At 39.1% G+C, this 19155-nt stretch overlaps 2 protein-coding genes across 4 annotated transcripts; one reads left to right on the top strand and one right to left on the bottom strand.

Moving 5' to 3' along the window:
* The first annotated feature begins 3258 nt into the window (after positions 1 to 3258).
* Positions 3259 to 8563, top strand: LOC135092052 (peroxiredoxin 2-like). Its single transcript, XM_063990223.1, has 5 exons — positions 3259 to 3416; positions 6134 to 6402; positions 6854 to 7016; positions 7550 to 7640; positions 7810 to 8563. The coding sequence occupies exons 2-5, from the start codon at positions 6146 to 6148 to the stop codon at positions 7893 to 7895; spliced, it is 597 nt and encodes a 198-aa protein (XP_063846293.1). The 5' UTR covers positions 3259 to 3416; positions 6134 to 6145; the 3' UTR covers positions 7896 to 8563.
* Positions 8564 to 10300: 1737 nt separating this feature from the next.
* Positions 10301 to 19118, bottom strand: LOC135092051 (hydroxyacylglutathione hydrolase, mitochondrial-like). 3 transcript variants are annotated; one of them, XM_063990220.1, is made up of 9 exons: positions 18987 to 19118; positions 18073 to 18167; positions 17249 to 17364; positions 16472 to 16593; positions 15697 to 15926; positions 15010 to 15113; positions 14165 to 14309; positions 13581 to 13777; positions 10301 to 12935 (listed from the first exon to the last, which is right to left on the bottom strand). In XM_063990220.1, the coding sequence occupies exons 2-8, from the start codon at positions 18140 to 18142 to the stop codon at positions 13644 to 13646; spliced, it is 921 nt and encodes a 306-aa protein (XP_063846290.1). In that variant the 5' UTR covers positions 18143 to 18167; positions 18987 to 19118; the 3' UTR covers positions 10301 to 12935; positions 13581 to 13643. The 3 variants fall into 3 exon arrangements, with proteins under 3 accessions (XP_063846290.1, XP_063846289.1, XP_063846291.1); XM_063990219.1 differs by having other exon boundaries at positions 18073 to 18179; positions 18987 to 19098; XM_063990221.1 differs by lacking the exon at positions 18073 to 18167 and having other exon boundaries at positions 18987 to 19033.
* Positions 19119 to 19155: the final 37 nt, after the last annotated feature.

Below are 19155 nucleotides of genomic sequence, written 5' to 3'. Positions count from 1 at the left end.
TCTATCTATCTATCTCTCTCTCTCTCTCTCTCTCTCTCTATCTATCTATCTATCTATCTATCTATCTATCTATCTATCTCTCTCTCTTTTTAAAAGAAGGTCCGTACCTCTACAAAATTAATTAAATGTTTTGCGATACAATATCTTCCTGTAAGAGCAGAAAAGCATAAACCATGAAAAGTAAGAGAAGAATATGAATACAACAAGTATATATCAACCAAAAAAAGGGTGTTTTAACTCTCCTTTTTTTATCTTTTAAGTGAAATATGGTCATTATCTTTGCCGCGCTTCTGAAAACTCGAAAGAATATTTTACATATGTAGAGTGTTAATCTGTCACTAGATAACAAAAATGAATAAATAAAACTTAGAAACCCGTGCCACTTTAACAAGCCTTTTGAAGGTAACGGAGGTGCGGCGCTGAAAGGTTTCAGAATATGGTCCTAAATCACCTTATCATTTCCACTCATTGTTCACTACAGACAGTTAACTCAGCCTCACCCTTACTTGCATAGGTAAATGAAGACTCAAGCTATTATTCAAATTTGAAGAAAACTTTCCAAATGACAAAGAAAAGAAAAAATAGATGTTAACGAAGGGAAAAGATCACGCAACAGTAAAAAATGCTCCTCTAAACCAATCGCAATATTCATTTCTCAAAGAACAACATTATACAAACATACAGCAGTGGATTTTTCTAAGCCTTACTAGCCTATTTAAAACTTAACACACTGGAAGCTACAAATAATCTAAGAAAGAAGTTAATGCAATGAAGAAATAGTAGAGCGTGGGGAAGCTATGAGAGAGAATGGCATCAGCTGGCACACTTTTATGGCTAACTATACCAAAAACAAAAAACGAAAGCATGTAGTGAAATAATATTGGAACCCCTCAACGTTGTGAGAGAGAGAGAATGGCAACCCCTCTAACAATTTAATGGCTAACTAAAATGAACATCGCTATACCACACTGGGCTATAAAGTCACTCACTGCATTAGTCGAGCTAGGCGTAAGCAGATATGCATGAGTATTGCCTTGTGCTCTCTCTCTCTCTCTCTCTCTCTCTCTCTCTCTCTCTCTCTCTCTCTCTCTCTCTCTCTCTCTCTCTCTCTGGCCAAGGGTAACGAAAGAAATAAAGGCAACTGAGGCGCCAGTCCCATAATGGATCATACAAAGTTGGAGAATAAGTGTCTTGAAACCTCCCCCTTCAAGTTCTATTCATAGGAGGAAGGAAAAACAGAAGCAGGCAGGGAGTTCCAGAGTTTACCACAAAAAGGAATGAATGAGAATACTGGTTTACTCTTGCATGAGAAACGTGGTTCCCAAACTAGCGGCAATATAACAGTGTTTGGCGGGTAATGGAGGGGTGACAAAAAAAAAAAAAAGTGAAGAATTCTGGAAATCAAGAAAACACTGCAGTACTTTTCATGACGATTAAAATCAACCCATTTGCAATAATAGATAGAAAATCGTAATAACTTCCACCTAAGACCATGTGAACACTCCTAAAAGCCCCAGTAACTTCCAGTACGACCTTTTTCAAACTAGAGAAAAGGAAATATTTGAAAATCCGAGTAGTAGTAGTAGTAGTAGTAGTAGTAGTAAAACAAGCACTTTTAACAGAAAATAAATAATAATTAAACAGGACTCTCTCTCTCTCTCTCTCTCTCTCTCTCTCTCTCTCTCTCTCTCTCTCTCTCTCTCTCTCTCTCTCTCTCTCTCTCTGAGTAAATTACTCAAAAAAAAACTAAGGTTAACGACCGTATTAACTATAATTTTCTCACATGACAAGTGTGCGAGAGAGAGAGAGAGAGAGAGAGAGAGAGAGAGAGAGAGAGAGAGAGAGAGAGAGAGAGAATTCTAGAAACCCACGTATCTTTACTACGCAATTAATAGAAATACGGTATTACTTAAAAAAAAAAACAATGCCATACACCAAACATACACAAAGAAGAATCCGTATGACCGTAATTTATAACGAAAAACAAAAAAAAAAAAGTATTATAACGCTTACCATCAAACTATCACTATTTCCTATTATTCACTCTCCTATTCAATTCCTACTGCTATACTATGCTTAACTAGCGTGGGAACAGTAATTGATGGTTAGCGTCCATTAGCGCAGGCTGGAAATAGCTGGTAAGAGGAGGAGGAGGAGATAGGAGTGGGGAAATATGAGGAAGAGGAGGAGGAGAGGAGGCAGTGATACATACGAGTGAGGAGGAGGAGGAGGAGAGGAAGGAAGAGGTGGGAGGAAGGGGGAGGAGGAGGTATTGGACATGAGGAAAGAGGAGGAGGAGGAAGTGGGCCCGAACAGGAAGGAGGAGGTATCAGCAGAAGGGCGGTAGTGAGAGGTACGGAGGAAAGAGAATCAGGGAGGAGAAGGAAGAAGAGGGAAGGAAGAGGGGGAGGAATCAGTAGGATGGTGGTGAGAGGTACAGTGGAGGAGGGAAAGGAGGGAGGGAGGAGGAGGAGACGGCATAACTGCTATGGCCGCCTTGTCAGAGTTGCCAAGAAGATTTTTCCTGCCAAATGGCGCTGAATTTCAAGGAACTGACCACCAGGATATGAAAACACATCAATATTTTCTCCTAGCGACGCGCGAACACAAGAGCACAAGGACAGATGGGTGGTGTAAGAAGCCATTTGTATCATGACAGTACTGAGCTAGATTAGGGTAAACACGGGTAGACTGTGGGCACGGAACCACACTTAAATATTGAATATATCAAATATCACATAACTAGACCAAAGAAATCAAGGGATATGTATACATTTGAACACTCTTAGCTGTTTCTAAGGCAGGGGGAGAGAATGATAGGCAAAGAATTGAGCTTTATCAGGACAGACAGTAAGCTGAAGGCACAGAAACACAAATATTGGACGAATCAAATATCTCTTAAGTAGATCGAAGAAATCAAAGTATACACAAGGATTAGAATAAACTGGGCTATTTCTAACGCGGGGAGACGGAAGGTAGATAGAGAATTGGGCTAGATAAGGACAGACAGCTACAGAGAACACAGAAATAATACCGATATAGCCAAAGAACCAGTTACAGAAGAGAAATCAAGGAACATATACAAAAACTGAATATTTTGAGCTGTTTCTACGGCAAAGGAAAAAGAAGGAGTATTGGGCTAGACAAGAACAAACAGCAACGGGGAAAACACAGCCAACATTGAAATACCCACATCATTATCAATCAAGCAAGCAACATATAGAAAACTTAATACATTGGGCTGTTTCTAAGGCTGGGGAGACAGAGTACTGGGCTAGATAAGGGCAGACAATGGGGATAGCAAACCTAGCATAGCGTGAATTGGCAACTCAAGGCATAGCAGACATTACCCGCCAGACCAGTTACCGGTTCCCAGTCCCTCCCCAGCCACCTCGCAGCAAGCGCAGAACTCTCAGGTTAGTGCTCAGTCGATTATTACCCTTAAAGCATTGTCTATAAGGGTGATCTTGTTGTTTAAATATCTCCTTATTGATTTACAGTGCAAGAAATTGTTAGTTTGGATATGTGGTGAGATATCAAGATTTTTTCGAGGTCTTTTTTTGCACCATGCTTGTGATGTAAGAATGTGACTGCTTAGGTGTTTCTCTAAGGTGTACAGCTTAATTAGGAGTATTATGAGGGTTTATAGAGACGCAATGACTGTTAAATGCCAATATATAATGATTTAAAGGTTCCTGGGCATTTACTAACGAGACGGGGTAATGAGTCATAATTGGCAGTAATACCCTTGTTTTCAGTCAATCTAAACATCTGAATGTCTGAATTACGATCGTTATAAGTGTTTAAATAGACGCACAGACTGTTCAGTGCTAAAAATGTAATGATTAAAAGATGTCTGGGCATTTAATAACGAGACCATGTGCATTAATTCAGAGGCAATTATCTATACTCGTAATTTAAACTTGTATAGCTATGTATAGGTTCTTTTTCATGGGATCAGATTATGTATACAGGTTGTTATGGAGTGAAATAGTAACAAGTCTTAAATCCGTAACTGAGGCTTGGCTTGTATGACCTTGAATTTCGACTGTGATAGGCCTAGATGAATTACATAGGCTGGTGTTGGATGTTCAGGTGGTAATAGGTGGTTTTGATGTTTTCACGTGCCCTCAAATATCTAGTGGAAGGGATACGAGTTTTTTAAGGGCGTTGTCGTGATGATGCCAGTGATAGTTTGACAAATGATAGTTAACACGCTCTAGTGGAAGTCATTGGTGTTTAAAAAGGCTTTCATGCCAGTGGTAGTTTAACAGGAATCCTGCATCTTTAACACGCTCTAATGGATGTTACTGGTGGTGTCAAGGGAGTTTCTACGATGACAGCGATAGTTTAGCAAGAATGACAGATCAATAACGAGAACAACACCCAATATTAACCCACAAGTCACATGAAGGACGTCAGGAAGCAATCAATGAGAGAACAGCGCCAGAACGAAGCTGTATAACGAAGCACTCCCAGCAAATACACCGAGATTAGATGCAAGTTTCCTTCGAGTCTCTATCAGCAAACGCGTCACGCCCTGCAGATCAATACCACTTAGAATATTCCCCTTCACATCTGTACACACGAAGCACAAGTGTTGGGGTGTGCAGCGGGTGTAGATGAGGCGCCACAAGCAAGCAGGATAGCCACTCAGCATTTCCTCTCCCTCCTGTGACTTGTTTAAGGCACTTGGTGGGCGGGGGAACTAAACTAAGGCATTGCTTGTTTCATACACTGCTTTGTTCTGGCTTTAACTGCTTCCAGAGGATGTAGATACGATTTGTAGGTTTATAATGGGTGTTTCTCTTAATATTGATGCGTGATTCTTGTTAAACTACCACTGGCATCATGAAAACACACTTGGAAACCCTCGTAACCCATTAGAGTTTATTAAAGGAGCAGAATCCTTGTTAAACTATCATTAACATCATTAAAACCCTTAAAAACACCAAGGACTTCCACTAGAGCGTGACAGACTATCACGTGGCTTGTAAAACGATCATTTGCATCATGAAAACACTATGCAAAGCCCATAAAATAACAAAAGCGTGTTAAACTATCACTACCGTAAAACACCATAGAAAACCGCCTGTAACTTTCTCCGGAGGGAAACGGGAGAAAAAAAAAAAGCTTCTAGAACATTTGGGAGGGTAAGAGGTAACACTTATGTAACGGCCGGCGACTGCAGAGAGAGAGAGAGAGAGAGAGAGAGAGAGAGAGAGAGAGAGAGAGAGAGTTTCACGGATCCAGCGCATGTTTTCCCCCGGGCGTGACTTCGAATAAGCAGGGCCGCGTACGGTCGGTGACAGATACGCGCGTCATAGCTCCACCCGGGCGTTACCTTGAGAAGCTTACACTCGCTACTCAGTGCTACTCAGTGCTCACGCTGATAAGCACCTAAAGAACCCGCCGCATGAGTTCCCCGGGAGTGACCTTGAGATTTAAGATCCTTGTATGACTGAACACTCGCTATATATAATGTATTTTCCACCTGACAAGCATTGGTGATCAGATGTGAGATACGCTATTCAGGGAAGACTGTATGCCCCGCGCAGCTATGGTCCCATTGTATTTGCCTTGTGATGGTGACTAAGCATTCTACCCTGCTTGTCTGCTGCCCGACAGACTGAAACAATGCACACACACACACAGACACACACACACACGCACACGCACACACACACACACACACACACACACACACAGCAAATAGCATTGATTATGATATACATACTAGCATTATTACATACCAGCTACCATTACAGTAGGATATATCAGCTACCATTATGATGAATCAGCTAGCATTGTGTATCAGCTAGCATTATGATATACAAGCTAGCATTATTAGTATATACCACCTCGCACTGTGATATACCAGCCAGCATGTGTACCTTGCCCCCATAGCAATAATACTAGGAATAATACACATTTGTCCATATTATAACTGTTCTCCTCACAGAAGTTAAAGGGTGAAAGCAACTGTCTTCCCTTTACAACAGCAGGTAACCATAACAAATATAAGTGGAGCCTCTTAAACAAAATAAAGATGCCCACAGTAGTTATAAAGCAACAGTACCTTCATCTTACAAGTGGCCATAACAAGCATCACTTGCCTTATGTTCCTGTGCAGGTGATCAGCAGCATGAGCAACCAGGTGCCAGCCCTCACCAAGCCTGCCCCAGCCTTCAGTGGCACGGCAGTAGTGGGCGGGCAGTTCAAGGACATCTCCCTTGAGGACTACAAGGGGAAGTACCTGGTCCTCTTCTTCTACCCTCTTGACTTCACCTTCGTCTGCCCCACCGAGATCATCGCCTTCTCTGAGCGTGCTGAGGAGTTCCATAAGATTGGCTGTGAGGTCGTTGCCTGCTCCACCGACTCCCACTTCTCTCATCTGGCCTGGTGGGTTGACTGGTGCATTGTACTGGCACAGGGAAAGATACAGGATTGATGCATTGTACTGAGTAAGGGAAAGAAATAATGAATTAGTAGAGAATGAGAAAATGGTGGATGAATGGATGGAGCACACTCGGTAGAGGATATTAGTGCCGAGTCACTAAGGAGCTTTAAAGGAAGATTAGACAGATTTATGGGTGAGATGATAGGTGGAAATAGGCAGGCAGGTTTCACACAGGGACTGCCATGTGTAGGCTTTAACAGCAGCTTGCACCAACCCTTGTCTTCTTGTGATAGTTTGTTAGTGCTGATTCAGTAGGAAGGTTGCAGATTTATGGATGAAGATGATAGAAATAGGCAGGCATGCTTTACACAGGGACAGTCTTGTGTAGGCTTGATAGGTTCTTGCACTAACCCTTGTGTTATGTTCATGCTGGAACTTTCACATCTATTCCAGGGTAAACACACCGCGCAAGGAAGGTGGCTTGGGACAAATGAACATTCCTCTCCTGGCAGATAAGTCCATGGAGATCTCTAAGGCCTATGGTGTGCTGAAGGACGATGCTGGCTTGTCCTTCCGAGGGCTCTTCATCATTGACGACAAACAGAATCTACGACAGGTGTGTACATAGGAGTGCAGAGTTGGAATTCTGACAGGTCTCCTTGCTAGGTCAACAGTGCTTGGTCTTGTGTAATGACTGGTTTTTGTCAAGGCTTTCTTTATATAGTATGTTGATCTTTGAGTTTTTTTTTTTCATTCATCTAATATTAGTCATGTATGTAAATAATCTTGTGATGGATCTCTTGATGTAGTGAACTTGAACTCAAACTCTTTCAGGAGGGAGATTTCAAGACACTTCTCCTCCATCTGGATATTTCATTTGGCTGTTCTTTTTGGGGACTGGCATCTCAGTGGGCCTTTTTCACTTTTTTTGTTGCCCTAGGCTGGAACCTCCTCTTGCATAGAAAATATATATAACAAATGGTAACAAGCTCTCTAATCTCCACATCACACTCTGGAAACAGTCAAGGTAATGACATGCATAACACCAATTCCAACTGGTGCAGATTGTGATCAGTGTGTGTGGTTTCCCAGAGTTCACATCATAAAAACTCCTATCTTGGGTTGTGATCATCATATGTTGCTTTTCAGATCACCATCAATGATTTGCCAGTTGGCCGCGATGTTGATGAGACTCTGCGTCTTGTCCAAGCCTTCCAGTTTGTTGACAAGCACGGAGAAGGTGTGTTTTTGTGTAATTCTTGTATGTGTAGGTGGAAATAGGCATGTTTTTATAAAGGGATTGCCACTTGTAGGCCTGATGGCTTCTTGAGGCTTCCTTTGCTATCTTGTGTCCATGTATATTTATACAATCTTAGCATATTAACACTATTCTCTATTCTGTCTGCCAGTGTGCCCAGCTGGGTGGAAGCCTGGCAGCAAGTCGATGAAAGCAGACCCTGTCGGCAGCAAGGAATATTTCAAGGCTGTGAACTGAGCTGCAGCTGTTCAGTAGTTTGTCTACCTATGTACTCTCGGGATTCCAGAAATGATTAATGATAGCAATGTACTGAATAGTGAATGTGTAATGAATGAAATTGATGCTTTTTTTTTTAGTTTGTGTTACAGGTTGATACTTTTTTGTGTAGTTTGAGTAATTGAAATACAATTAAAGTTATGAATGTTAATATATTTTTTTGTCATGTTCTTGTCACACGGTCAGTACTTTTATGTATAGCACTAAATGTTCTTTTCTATTTTTTGCTTAATTCCAATTCAGTGTTTTGCTTTAATTCCAAAACTAAGCCATCAAAAAATTATGAATGTCTCTGAAATCTAGACCCTCTTTTTACTTTGATATTAGAACTACATTATCAAAATATTAAAAACAAAGAAATAATTTTTTTTTAAACTGAAAAAAATCTATTCATTCTTTTGTCCTTTCATTACAAGGTCAGTAGTTTTCTGCAGGATATTTTAGGTCAGTAACTTGTGTAGCATTAAATGTTTTAGTTTATTTGCCTTAGGAGTCACTGGTTACTGAGAACAAAGTGAGCAGCCATGAAATGAGGCTATAATGAAACAATGTCCTTAAGTGTTTCCGAGTGCAGCTAACTAAGTGAATGATCTCCGCGGAAATGAATAATAAAGAGTAGAATTGTCTAATACTCTTTTTCTACCCTTAGAAATACAAATAGCTACTTCATATACACTGCCTTATTTCAAGTCCCAATCTTCTCTTCAGTTCAGGGTGTCTGAAATCCCAATCTTTCCAATTCAGTGTTTGAAATTCCAATGAAATCCCAATCTTTCCAACTCAGTGTTTGAAATTCCAGTGAAATCCCAATCTCTCCAATTCAGTGTTTGAAATTCCAGTAATTCCAGTATCTCCATTTCTGGCAATTTCAAATCCCAATCTTCTCTCCAATTCAGGGTGTGAAATTCCAGTCTCATTCTCTCCAGCTCAGGGTGTTTGAAATTCCAATCTTCTCATTCTCTCATGTTTGAAATCCCAATTTTATTCTGATTCAGGGTGTTTGAAATTACAATCTTCTCACTCCCTCACGTTTGAAATTCCAATGTTCTCATTCTCTCCAATTCAAGGTGTTTGAAATCCCAGTCTAATTTTCTCCAGTTCAGCCAGTTTGAAATCCTAATCTAATTTTTCCATATTAGCTATTTTAAATCCAATCTTATTCTCTCCAATTGTAGCTATCTGAAATCCCAGTCACCTCATTCTCTATAATTTTTGGTTGTTTGAAATCCCGAACTTCATATTCTCTCATATTCCAGTTGTTTGAAATCCCACTCTTTATTTTCTCACATACCAGCTGCTTGAAGTCCCAAACTTAATATTCTCTCGGTTCCAGCTGTTCAGAATCCACAGTGAAAGCCATTTATGAGAGATCTGAGAACCTTATCATTCATCAGGAAGGCAGAAAGCTGTGCCTTTATGGAGGGGGATACACTGATATACTCCTGTTATCTGGATCTTGTGAAACTGATAAAGGGTGACGATAGCTAAATTGATGCTTGGATGTTGGGAAATCTTTAAGCAAATTGCCCCAACTTTAAAATAACAAGTAAATGTGTCTGTAAAAATATACAGGCTGAAGATAAGGCTACACTGATGCATGGATGATGGGAAGTCTTTGGATGAAATATTCAGCTTGGTATATTGATAAAAACAAACAAGACCAGATGCAATGTCTTACCTGTTGAAAAAGGCATTGAATATCCTTGACACTGTGAGATCAAGTGTTCTGTGTCTCATGATGCACCCAGGAAGTTTAGGTCACATCAGTAGGTATATCTTCATTCTACACCCAGAACCACCACCACCTTTCTGCTACACCCAATATGTGATTCTACACCTAGTACAACCCAGATTAGGTTGTACTAGTAACTGTATTTGTTCATTCTACACCCTGAGACAATGTCCAAGTTAGTATGTTGTTATGATTCTACTACACCCAAGAAATGTAATATGATTCTACACCTACTAGTATACCCAAGAAGATTATATCACCAAGTGTATTTGTTAATTGTACACCTAAAGATGACTTTTAAGTTAGTATATTGTGATCTTACACTCCTACTACACCCAAGATAATGCTACGCCCTTCCAGTATGCTCCTAGATAAGATACACACTAAACACAATGCATTCATCACAACAATACACTCACACACACACTTCATTCACTCCCTACAAATTATTTCACTCACACACCAATCTTTTTTTTTTTTTTTTACTTTACTCTTCACCTGTGCAAACTTCATACCTGTTACTCTTCCCTCCTGTCTGCTAGTAATGTTTCTTAATGGTGTGTCCGAATAGATGCCACTTGGACCCCAACACACACAAACACACCTGGTATATGAATAAAACATTGGCCATAAGTACAGTTTTTATGTCATTTATATAATGCTTCAACAGAGAAAAAATGTTTGCCATCTTGAGTACATGTTTGCATTTGGTAGGGCTAGAGAACTAAAACTAAAACAAAACAAAAATAAATGAATAAAAAATAAAGTTCTAATACAATCTTTTATCTGAAAATCTTAAGATCTAACACTTTTTTTCTATTTTCAACTTTCTGTAACCAAAAAAACAAATAAAATATATATAAAAAGAGAAAACCTCACACAATCTCTTATCTGAAATTCTTGAGATAACCATTTTTTTTTTTTCAATTCAGCACTTTTTCATATTTCAGAACAGTGCACACATAATAACCAGTGTTTTAAAAAGGGTATCCAGAGTTACCGGTAAAATGTTTTGTATCTTTCCCCTCTAAGCAAAAACTGACTAACAATATGAACATCTTTTTAGGGGGAATTTCAGAAAGGAATACTGGACTCTTGGTATTTTTGCGGTTTTCTGAGTCTCAAATAAAAGATTGCCCCTGTATCTTCATAATTCCAGGATGGTATAATGGATTCCAAGTGTTTTCTCATTCTCTCAGCTTCAGATAAAAGACTGTGTACCTTCACCTAAACAACACAGATATTCAAACACTTTATACTCCAAAAAAGAGTGACAATGATATTCCAACACCTTATAATCACATTTCAGAGTGAGACACTAGATCCCTGGTGTTTTTCAAGTTCCCTCAGCTTCAGATAAAAGATTGTGTACCTTTGCCTCTACAAACTGGTAAGAGTAACAATGAAGTCTTCCACACTTAGGTAGCGTAGCAAAGTCCCACACAGGGGAACAAATGCTTGGATACTTCAAGATATTTACATTTTTTTAATACCCTGCAGATTTTGTATCTTGAACTGACAGTGTATATCCTTCCTCCAGTGCTCTATCCAGCTGCATCTTGCCCTATATTGCTGTAATGCCTTCCTGCAGTGATCTATAAGGTTATCTTGACCAACAACACTGAGTCCATCCAGTTGTATTTTGATCTACAACACTATACCTCCTTTCTCAAGTTATCTTTTTTAACTGTATCCTAACTAACAACACTGCAAGTCTTTCCTCATGTCCTTGTACCTATCTATCTACTTATCTCTATCAAATGTTTGTTTCTAAGGGGATGACAGCAACTTAAGCCTGAATCCACTACAAGTTTATGACCTTCAGAATTTACAACCTGGCACCATAACTTACAATTTATGCCTAGTACCTGATTCTAGAGCAACTTAACCTGCACTACTGCCTCCATATTACAACCTGCTGCAAGTCAATGGTGAACTAATAGTAAATGATGGAGCTCTCTGCCTGCTTCTGTACTTCTTCCTTTCTATGACTCAAGGTTCCTTCGAGAGGGAGACTTCAAGACACTTCACAATGCAAATTTAGAATTGATTCAGACTACATTTCTCAGGAACTTATACTTTCAGTGAGGTTTTTTCTGCCATTAACTCTGGAACTCTCACTGCTTCTGCACTTCCTCCTTCAAGAGGGAGACCAAGACACTTCACAATGCAATTACAGACTTGATTTCACACTTGTATCTCTACAGGACCAGATTTCCAGTGGGGTTTCTTTTTGTCCAGTGTTAATGCCCTTGGCCAGAACCCCATAAAAAAAAGTTGAAAAAAGTAAAGAAAACATAAAACTGCAGCAGCTTACAACCTCAGCCTCCAAGTTCGCTACAAGGATACAACCAAACACTGCACAACACATCTCTACTAAGCATCCACACCAACTGTAAGGTTACAACTGTCACGATGAACAGCCAGCACTGAGCGACCTGCACCATGGAAACTTACAACTTGTGACAGAAAACGTAGCACCGACTTACGTACCGACAATTTCTCAAAACACAAGGTAGGAATGAACAGGCACATTACAAAGCCCACCTCCTTGACTCAACACTTCCACATGTTGCATGCTGAAAGCCGAAACTCACACACGATATCAAAAAGCCTTAGTGATTATCTATAAGCCATTTTTCTCTTAAGCCATAACATCAGTAGCCAACGTAGAGTTGCTATAAAGAATACAAATGTTGAAGCTATTTGAGTCAAAAAATAAAAAAAAACGCAGAAGTCATTACCAGTGAAGGGAAAACTTAAAGAAAAAGATATCCCGGTGAAATTATAAGTAACACAGGATAAAAATATAAAGTTTTGGAGTTAATATAGATATAGAAGCTATTTGAGTTTAACAAAATACAAGTCTCTGTCATTGTTATTGAAGCGAAAATTTACAGAAAAAGATATCCCAGTGAAATTAAAAAGAAGAAAAGAGGAAAATATAAGATTCTAGAATTAAAAACAGTTCTAGTCATTATGATTGAAGTTAAGAGTGAAAAACATACAGAAAAGATATTATAGTGAAATTAAAAGGAACACAGGATAAAAATATAAGGTTTTAACAGTCATCCTTCATATATATATATATATATATATATATATATATATATATATATATATATATATATATATATATATATATATATATATATATATATATATATATATATATATATATATAGTTAGAGAAGAATGTGTACCTTTGTGGCACCCAGACCTTCTGCCTCTGATGAAAGGTGTTATTGTTCATTCACTCCTTGGCTGCGCTGCAGAGGCAAGAAAATGCATGAGTTAGTACAATGAAAATTATAATAAGAACACAATGGAAAATATGAACAGAAATGCATGATAGTTAGCAAAACAGAAACGATAATGAAAATACGATAAAAAATTATAAAAATTAAATTAAAAATTAAAAATAACCTTCAATGAAAAAATTAAATTAAAACTATACTGAAAATGCACAAAAGAATGCATCATAGTTAATAAAATGAAAAGTAAAATTAAATATACAATAATCAAGGAAGAAGAAAGCAAAAAATTGAAAAAATGAAAAATGTCCAACAAACTTGCAATACAAAACACACAAATAAACAAACAAAAAATAAAACAAAAATAAAACACACACACACACACACACACACACAAAGAAAAAGCATTAAAAAATCACACTCACTGAAAAGACCAAAAACATTCACTAGTGACAAAAAGACACACTAAGAAAACACACACAAAAATAAATAAACAAATAAATAAAAAAAACACCACATACACACCCCAAAAAAGACCAAAGAAAACGAGCTAACAAAAAACACCAATAAAAAAGAAAACACAAAAAAAACATTAAAAAAACGAAACGGACATCACAAACATACACGAAAAGCACAAAACAAACCACTAATAACACACACCCATCATTCACTGGTCAAGGAAGAATGGTCTGGCAGCTGGCAGAGGTCTCGGTCTAAGGTCGTCTATTTGGGAGGCCTCCAGTTGTCCTTCTCAGCCCTTACAGCAGTCATGGTCTCCACCGGGTCTGAGGTCTTGACATGCTCCTGCACACTGGCCTCCCCCACACGCATGAACGGGTTGATCTGCTTCTCCTCCCCTGCGGTGGTAAGGAGTTGTGTTATGTTACTCTCTCAAGGCTCAAGCACTGGTATGTTGATGCAAGTGGTAAATGGCATGAAAAACGTAACTCTCCAGGCACCAGGATGTTGACCTGAGGAGTGACTGGAGTAAAAAATATAACTCTCCTGTCTTAAATTGATAAAAATGGAACTTTCTATGGGGTGAGTATGTGAAGGGATGACTGTTTCTCCTTCCCTGTTGTGGTAGGTGTGCCGTTGTTATGCCACTCTTTGGACGTTCATGGAAGCACTGAGAGGCTGATCAAAAACGTGACTAGGGCAAAAATATTACTCTCCTGCCTTAGACTGATAATAATATAATGTTTTCCTCTCACCACCACCACCACCACTGCCAATACACTCACCAATGCTGGAGGGAACAGAAGGTAAGTTTTCCTCACGCCTTTTCTTCACCCAGGCAATCTTCTCCTGAATGGCCGTGTTGTTTGGCTCAACGTGCAGACCAAACTTGAGGTTCTGGATGGCATACTCATGCCCACAGTACACAAACTGGAACAAAACATCACAACCCAGTGCTTTACAAAATAGGACTGTTTAGTTAGAGAAAGTAAGGGTAAGTACAGTACACAAACTAGAACAAAACATTACAACCCGACGCTTTACAAAATAGATTAGTTAGAGAAAGTAAGGGCAAAGTAGTTTCTCTTCTCCATCAGGGGCCAAGGGGCTAAGACAGTGGTGCAAATGAGTGTGAGTCTGAACGTTGTGTGTCTTGTCTTGGCTACCCACCTTTTTGATAAGCACACCCTTGGTATAGGTATGTGTGTAGTTACAGAAAGTGAGATGACCAGAAATGCTAGTTTCACATTAAATTATTGGGTTTTCAAGGTGTTTCTTTCTTAATAACAGGGTAGAATTCTTGTTAATCTATCACTCAATTTATAAAAACACATCTAAAAACCTTAATAACTTCCACCAGAGCCTGTTAAAGTGAAGAATCCTTTTAAAACAATAAGCAAACTTGCTTAACTCTCATTAGAACCACGCAAACACCCTTGAAAACCTTAAAAACTCCCAATACAGCCTGTTAACCCTGAAAACACACTTGAAATCCTCAACAACTCCCACTTAAACCTACTAAAAATCACACTAAGATGCTGAGTAGACAACAGCACCCATTCCTACAGCTACATAGGGAACCTGGACAAGAGGCAGTGTGTGTGTTGCCGGTGCCTGCCTATTCACTCACGGTATGGTCTGGCAAAGCTCCCAACACTTCAATGAGGGCTCGGTACATCTGCGTCCCATCGCCCTCAAAAAACTTGCCACAGCCACCGATGAACAGAGTGTCACCTGAAAATTGTTGGTGTTCAGAAGCACTGCACTGATAATCCTAATGTATGAACTGATGAAAAAGGGAGATTTGAGTGACTTTCTCATGAAACTAAACCTCAAAAACATTTCTTATAATACTTACTCAAAAATACATATGTACACATCTTACATAAACTGATAAAAAGGCAGAATCAAAATGACTTTCTTATAAAATCTGGATGAAAATATATATAAATTTAACTTGTAGGCTGAAATTAAGATGAAATTTAAATGTCTTCCTTTAAACAACAGGCAGAAATAACCAGGCATGCTTTTATACAGGGACTGCCACTTGTAGGCCTGATGGCTTCTTGCAGCTTCCCTCACTTTCTTATGCTCTTAAGATCAAGATTGTTTGTGCCAAGTCATTAAGGATCTTTAAAAGAATATAAGACAAATACATGGATAAGGATGATAGGTGGAAACAGACAGGCATGCTTTATACAGGGACTACCACGTGTAGGTATGATGGCTTCTTGTACCTCCCCTTAGTTTCATATATTCTCACTGAGCCTTCAAACTAACACAACAACAACAACAACAACAACAACAAGTGCAGTACCAGTAAACACCGCAGGGTTGTGTTCTGGGTCATCGGAGGTCACGTTGTAGCAGATGTGACCCTTGGTGTGGCATGGGGTGAAGAGACACTCCACTTTGAGAGAGCCAATGTTCAGAGTGTCTCCGTGACCCACTAACTGAGTCAAGCCTTCCACACGTTCGTCCCCTCCCACCACCTTCAGGGGCTTGTCGTATGTGCTGACCAGCTCCTTGTTGCCGCCAGCATGGTCCCTGAGAGAGGTGAGGAGAGGGGCTTCGTAATAACACAGACGTAATAGGTTTTTGTGATTCTAGTAATGGTCTAAATAAGATTCTACATCTTTACTGGGTCTTCAAGAGTGTTTTCATGATTTTAGTGATGGTTTAAAAAGGATTCTGCATCTCTAACCAGTTCTAATGGAAGTTATTGGAGTTTTCAAGGGCGTTTTCATGATTTCAGTGATGGTTTAGCAAGAATACAGCACCACAGATAGGAACAAGCACTCATGAAAAGCTAACAAATAATCTCTGTGGCCTTGAAAAACAGTCCTGATGCAAGAAAAGCATTTTAAAATATAAGAGGAGATTGCGGTGAAGTGTGGCAAACTGTGGTGAAGTGTGGCAGGCCGTGATGAAGCATGGCTGACTGTGGTAGAGTGTGGCAGGCTGTGGTGGAAAATGGCAGGCTGTGGTGGAATGTGCGGACTGTGGTGGTGTGTGGCAGGCTGTGATGAAGTGTGAGGGACTATGGTGGACTGCGACAGGCTGTGGTGGAGTGTGGGGGACTGTGGACATACCAGTGGTGGTGTGTAGTAAGCACTGTGGTGAGGGACACTCCTGCAGCCTTCACAGCCTCCAGCACAGTCTTGGGCTCCACTGGGTCAACTATTGCTGCCTCTTTGCTTTTCTCATCCATCAACTGGAAGCAGAACACATTGCAAGTACAGTAATGTTAATTTATGCAATAATGCTTACAAGTTCCTGTTGTCTTCATATTTCTCTCTCTAGAAGTAGTTTAATTCTTTGCACAGTGGAAAACAAAAACAGGTAAAGAGTTCCAGAGTTTACCAGTGAAAGGGCTGAAGGAGTGAAGATACTGGTTAACTCTTGCACTGATAAGGTGGACAAAAGAATATGAAAGAGAGTTACAAAGCTTTCTAGTGAGAGAGAAGATACTAACTGTGGTATAAGTAAAGTAAAGAGAACAATACTATACAGCATTTACTAGTAAGAGAATGAAGACACTGGCTACCTCTTGCATTAATAAGATGAACAAAACAATACAAAAGAGCTGCAGAATTTACCAGAGAGAGGGATGAACGAGAGAAGGAACCGATCAACCCTAAAACAATAACATCACAAATTTTAGACAACAGAGCAACACTAGTAGTACAACACATCACCATACCCTTCACTTTAATGCGCAAAACAACACAAGCTAATAAAAAGAAGAACGAACTCACCAAAAACAAAAAAGTAAAGGCCAACACTAGTAACACAACAAAGCACTATATTACCTTCATTCCAGCGGGTAAAACAACAACACAACTTAACAGAACAATGAAGGGACTCACCAAGTACATGTAGTTGTCAGAGAGTGCAGGCAGGACCTGTATCTTCATGGTGCTGTGTTGGATAGTAGTCTGGGTGCTGTGAAACTTGTCAGACCCCACGTTGTACCATGCGTTGGCTGCCACATCACGCACACGAGAGTTTGGGAAGTGGGAAAGTACAATAGTGCTGGGAATATAGTGACTTGTGCAACTGATAAAACACTGAATACATGAATTTTTTAGTGTGAAAGTGATTCTGGCCATAAAAGGAAATCATAATAATAAAAAAAAAGGCCCACTGAGGTGCCAGTTCCCAAAGCAGACAGCCAAATGACGTTGTTAAGAATTGCATATTGATTTGTGCATCTAATGAAATGCTGAATATATGAATAAAATTAGAGAAAAAGGCACCAGTTGGAAAATAATGTACTAAACCTGTCAAAAATATATATCTGCCAGTGAACATATGAAAAAATAACTGAAATTAAAAGATAAGATATTAATGGTAGAAATTGTACTGTCAATTGTATAACTAAAGAGACATGCTGCTGAGGATGGTGATGGTGGTGACAAGAGTGGTGATAATAATGATGGTGAATACAATGAACATGATGGTGATAATAATGGTAATGACAACAGTGATAATGATGACGATAATGACAACAGCAATGATAATGATGAAGATGGTGATGGTGATGATGATGGTAATGACAATGACAACAGCAATAATAATGATGAAGATGGTGATTACAATGACAACAACAATGATAACAATGACACTAGCAAAGATAATGATGAAGATGACGATAACAATGGCGGTGGCAATGACAGTGCAGCACGCCCACCTCTGAAGTAGGCAGCTGAGAGGCTCTGCACTGCCCGTTCTGGTAGAAGAGAGGACACTAATCGAAACATTCACGCAGCATCAGACTAGCCACACCTGCGAGCAAAACTGACACTAAATTACATGAAATCTTACCTTGCATTAACTCTGGGCGAATGGGGGGAGGCGGGGGGTAATATGTTAAGTTAAGTGAGTTATGATAAAAAAAAATTCACTTTACTTAACTTGCAATGGTAATTTAGACTTACATTGTGGGGTTTTTGAGGGAGCATGTCAGGTTAGTTACATTAAGCTATAAGTTTACATGCCTTCAAAAACTCAACTTGTAATGTAGTTTTGCGCTATGTCAGGAAACAAACCAGATCATAAAATATAAATCAAGATAAAATAAATAAATAAATAAGATCATAAAATATAAATCATTTTCCAAAACATCAGATCATAAACCGTAATGAATACAATTTTACGAAAACTCAATATAAAACTCAAAAAAAAAAAAAAAAAGAAATAAAACCTAAAGCTAATAAACAAAGCCTCCATTCTGTAAGAAGACTACATTCCGTTAAGGACAGAATGTGAGGATTCGTGTTTTAGCCAAAAGAAAAAAAAAATATATATATACAATAATAAATAGAAATACGAAAATGAATAGTATCAGCATGGATCAATCTGCAAATTAATAGACAAAGGTTACTTCAATACAACACAAAGACTCTCCTCCTATCAGGTGGTCCAGAGGCGCCGCCCGGCAAGAGACAACACCCTCGAGCAAGAGAGCCCGGTAAACATTCATAACTTTGATGTTTAATAGAAGAAAATGCATTGTCTAACTTACTTTCTACAATTACCAAGTCTGTTTGGTTATCATCTACCATTATGAGTTATTTCAGGGACTTTTCTTTCCATTTTACTTACTTTTTTGGGGAGAATTTTAAAGATAAAAGTCACGGTGAGGGCCTGACTTCCTCTCTTTCTCTCCTTTGTATCTTTCTTTTAAACGGTGCCTCGATCCTGCTCTCTCTCTCTCTCTCTCTCTCTCTCTCTCTCTCTCTCTCTATATATATATATATATATATATATATAT

Source organism: Scylla paramamosain, chromosome 39 (genome assembly GCF_035594125.1).
Source record: "Scylla paramamosain isolate STU-SP2022 chromosome 39, ASM3559412v1, whole genome shotgun sequence".
NCBI lineage: Eukaryota > Metazoa > Arthropoda > Malacostraca > Decapoda > Portunidae > Scylla > Scylla paramamosain.
This window is presented reverse-complemented; position numbering and strand designations above follow the sequence as displayed.

What these genes read in the sequence shown, in the direction of transcription:
- LOC135092052 (XM_063990223.1), top strand. Translation starts at nt 6,146, where the DNA reads ATGAGCAACCAGGTGCCAGCCCTCACCAAGCCTGCCCCAGCCTTCAGT. An exon ending in CACTTCTCTCATCTGGCCTG is followed by an intron (nt 6,403 to 6,853) that starts GTGGGTTGACTG and finishes CATCTATTCCAG; the next exon opens with GGTAAACACACCGCGCAAGG. An exon ending in TGTTGACAAGCACGGAGAAG is followed by an intron (nt 7,641 to 7,809) that starts GTGTGTTTTTGT and finishes TCTGTCTGCCAG; the next exon opens with TGTGCCCAGCTGGGTGGAAG.
- LOC135092051 (XM_063990220.1), bottom strand. Translation starts at nt 18,142, where the DNA reads ATGTTTCGATTAGTGTCCTCTCTTCTACCAGAACGGGCAGTGCAGAGC. An exon ending in CTTACTACACACCACCACTG is followed by an intron (nt 15,927 to 16,471) that starts GTATGTCCACAG and finishes CACCTCTCTCAG; the next exon opens with GGACCATGCTGGCGGCAACA. An exon ending in CAACCCTGCGGTGTTTACTG is followed by an intron (nt 15,114 to 15,696) that starts GTACTGCACTTG and finishes AACAATTTTCAG; the next exon opens with GTGACACTCTGTTCATCGGT.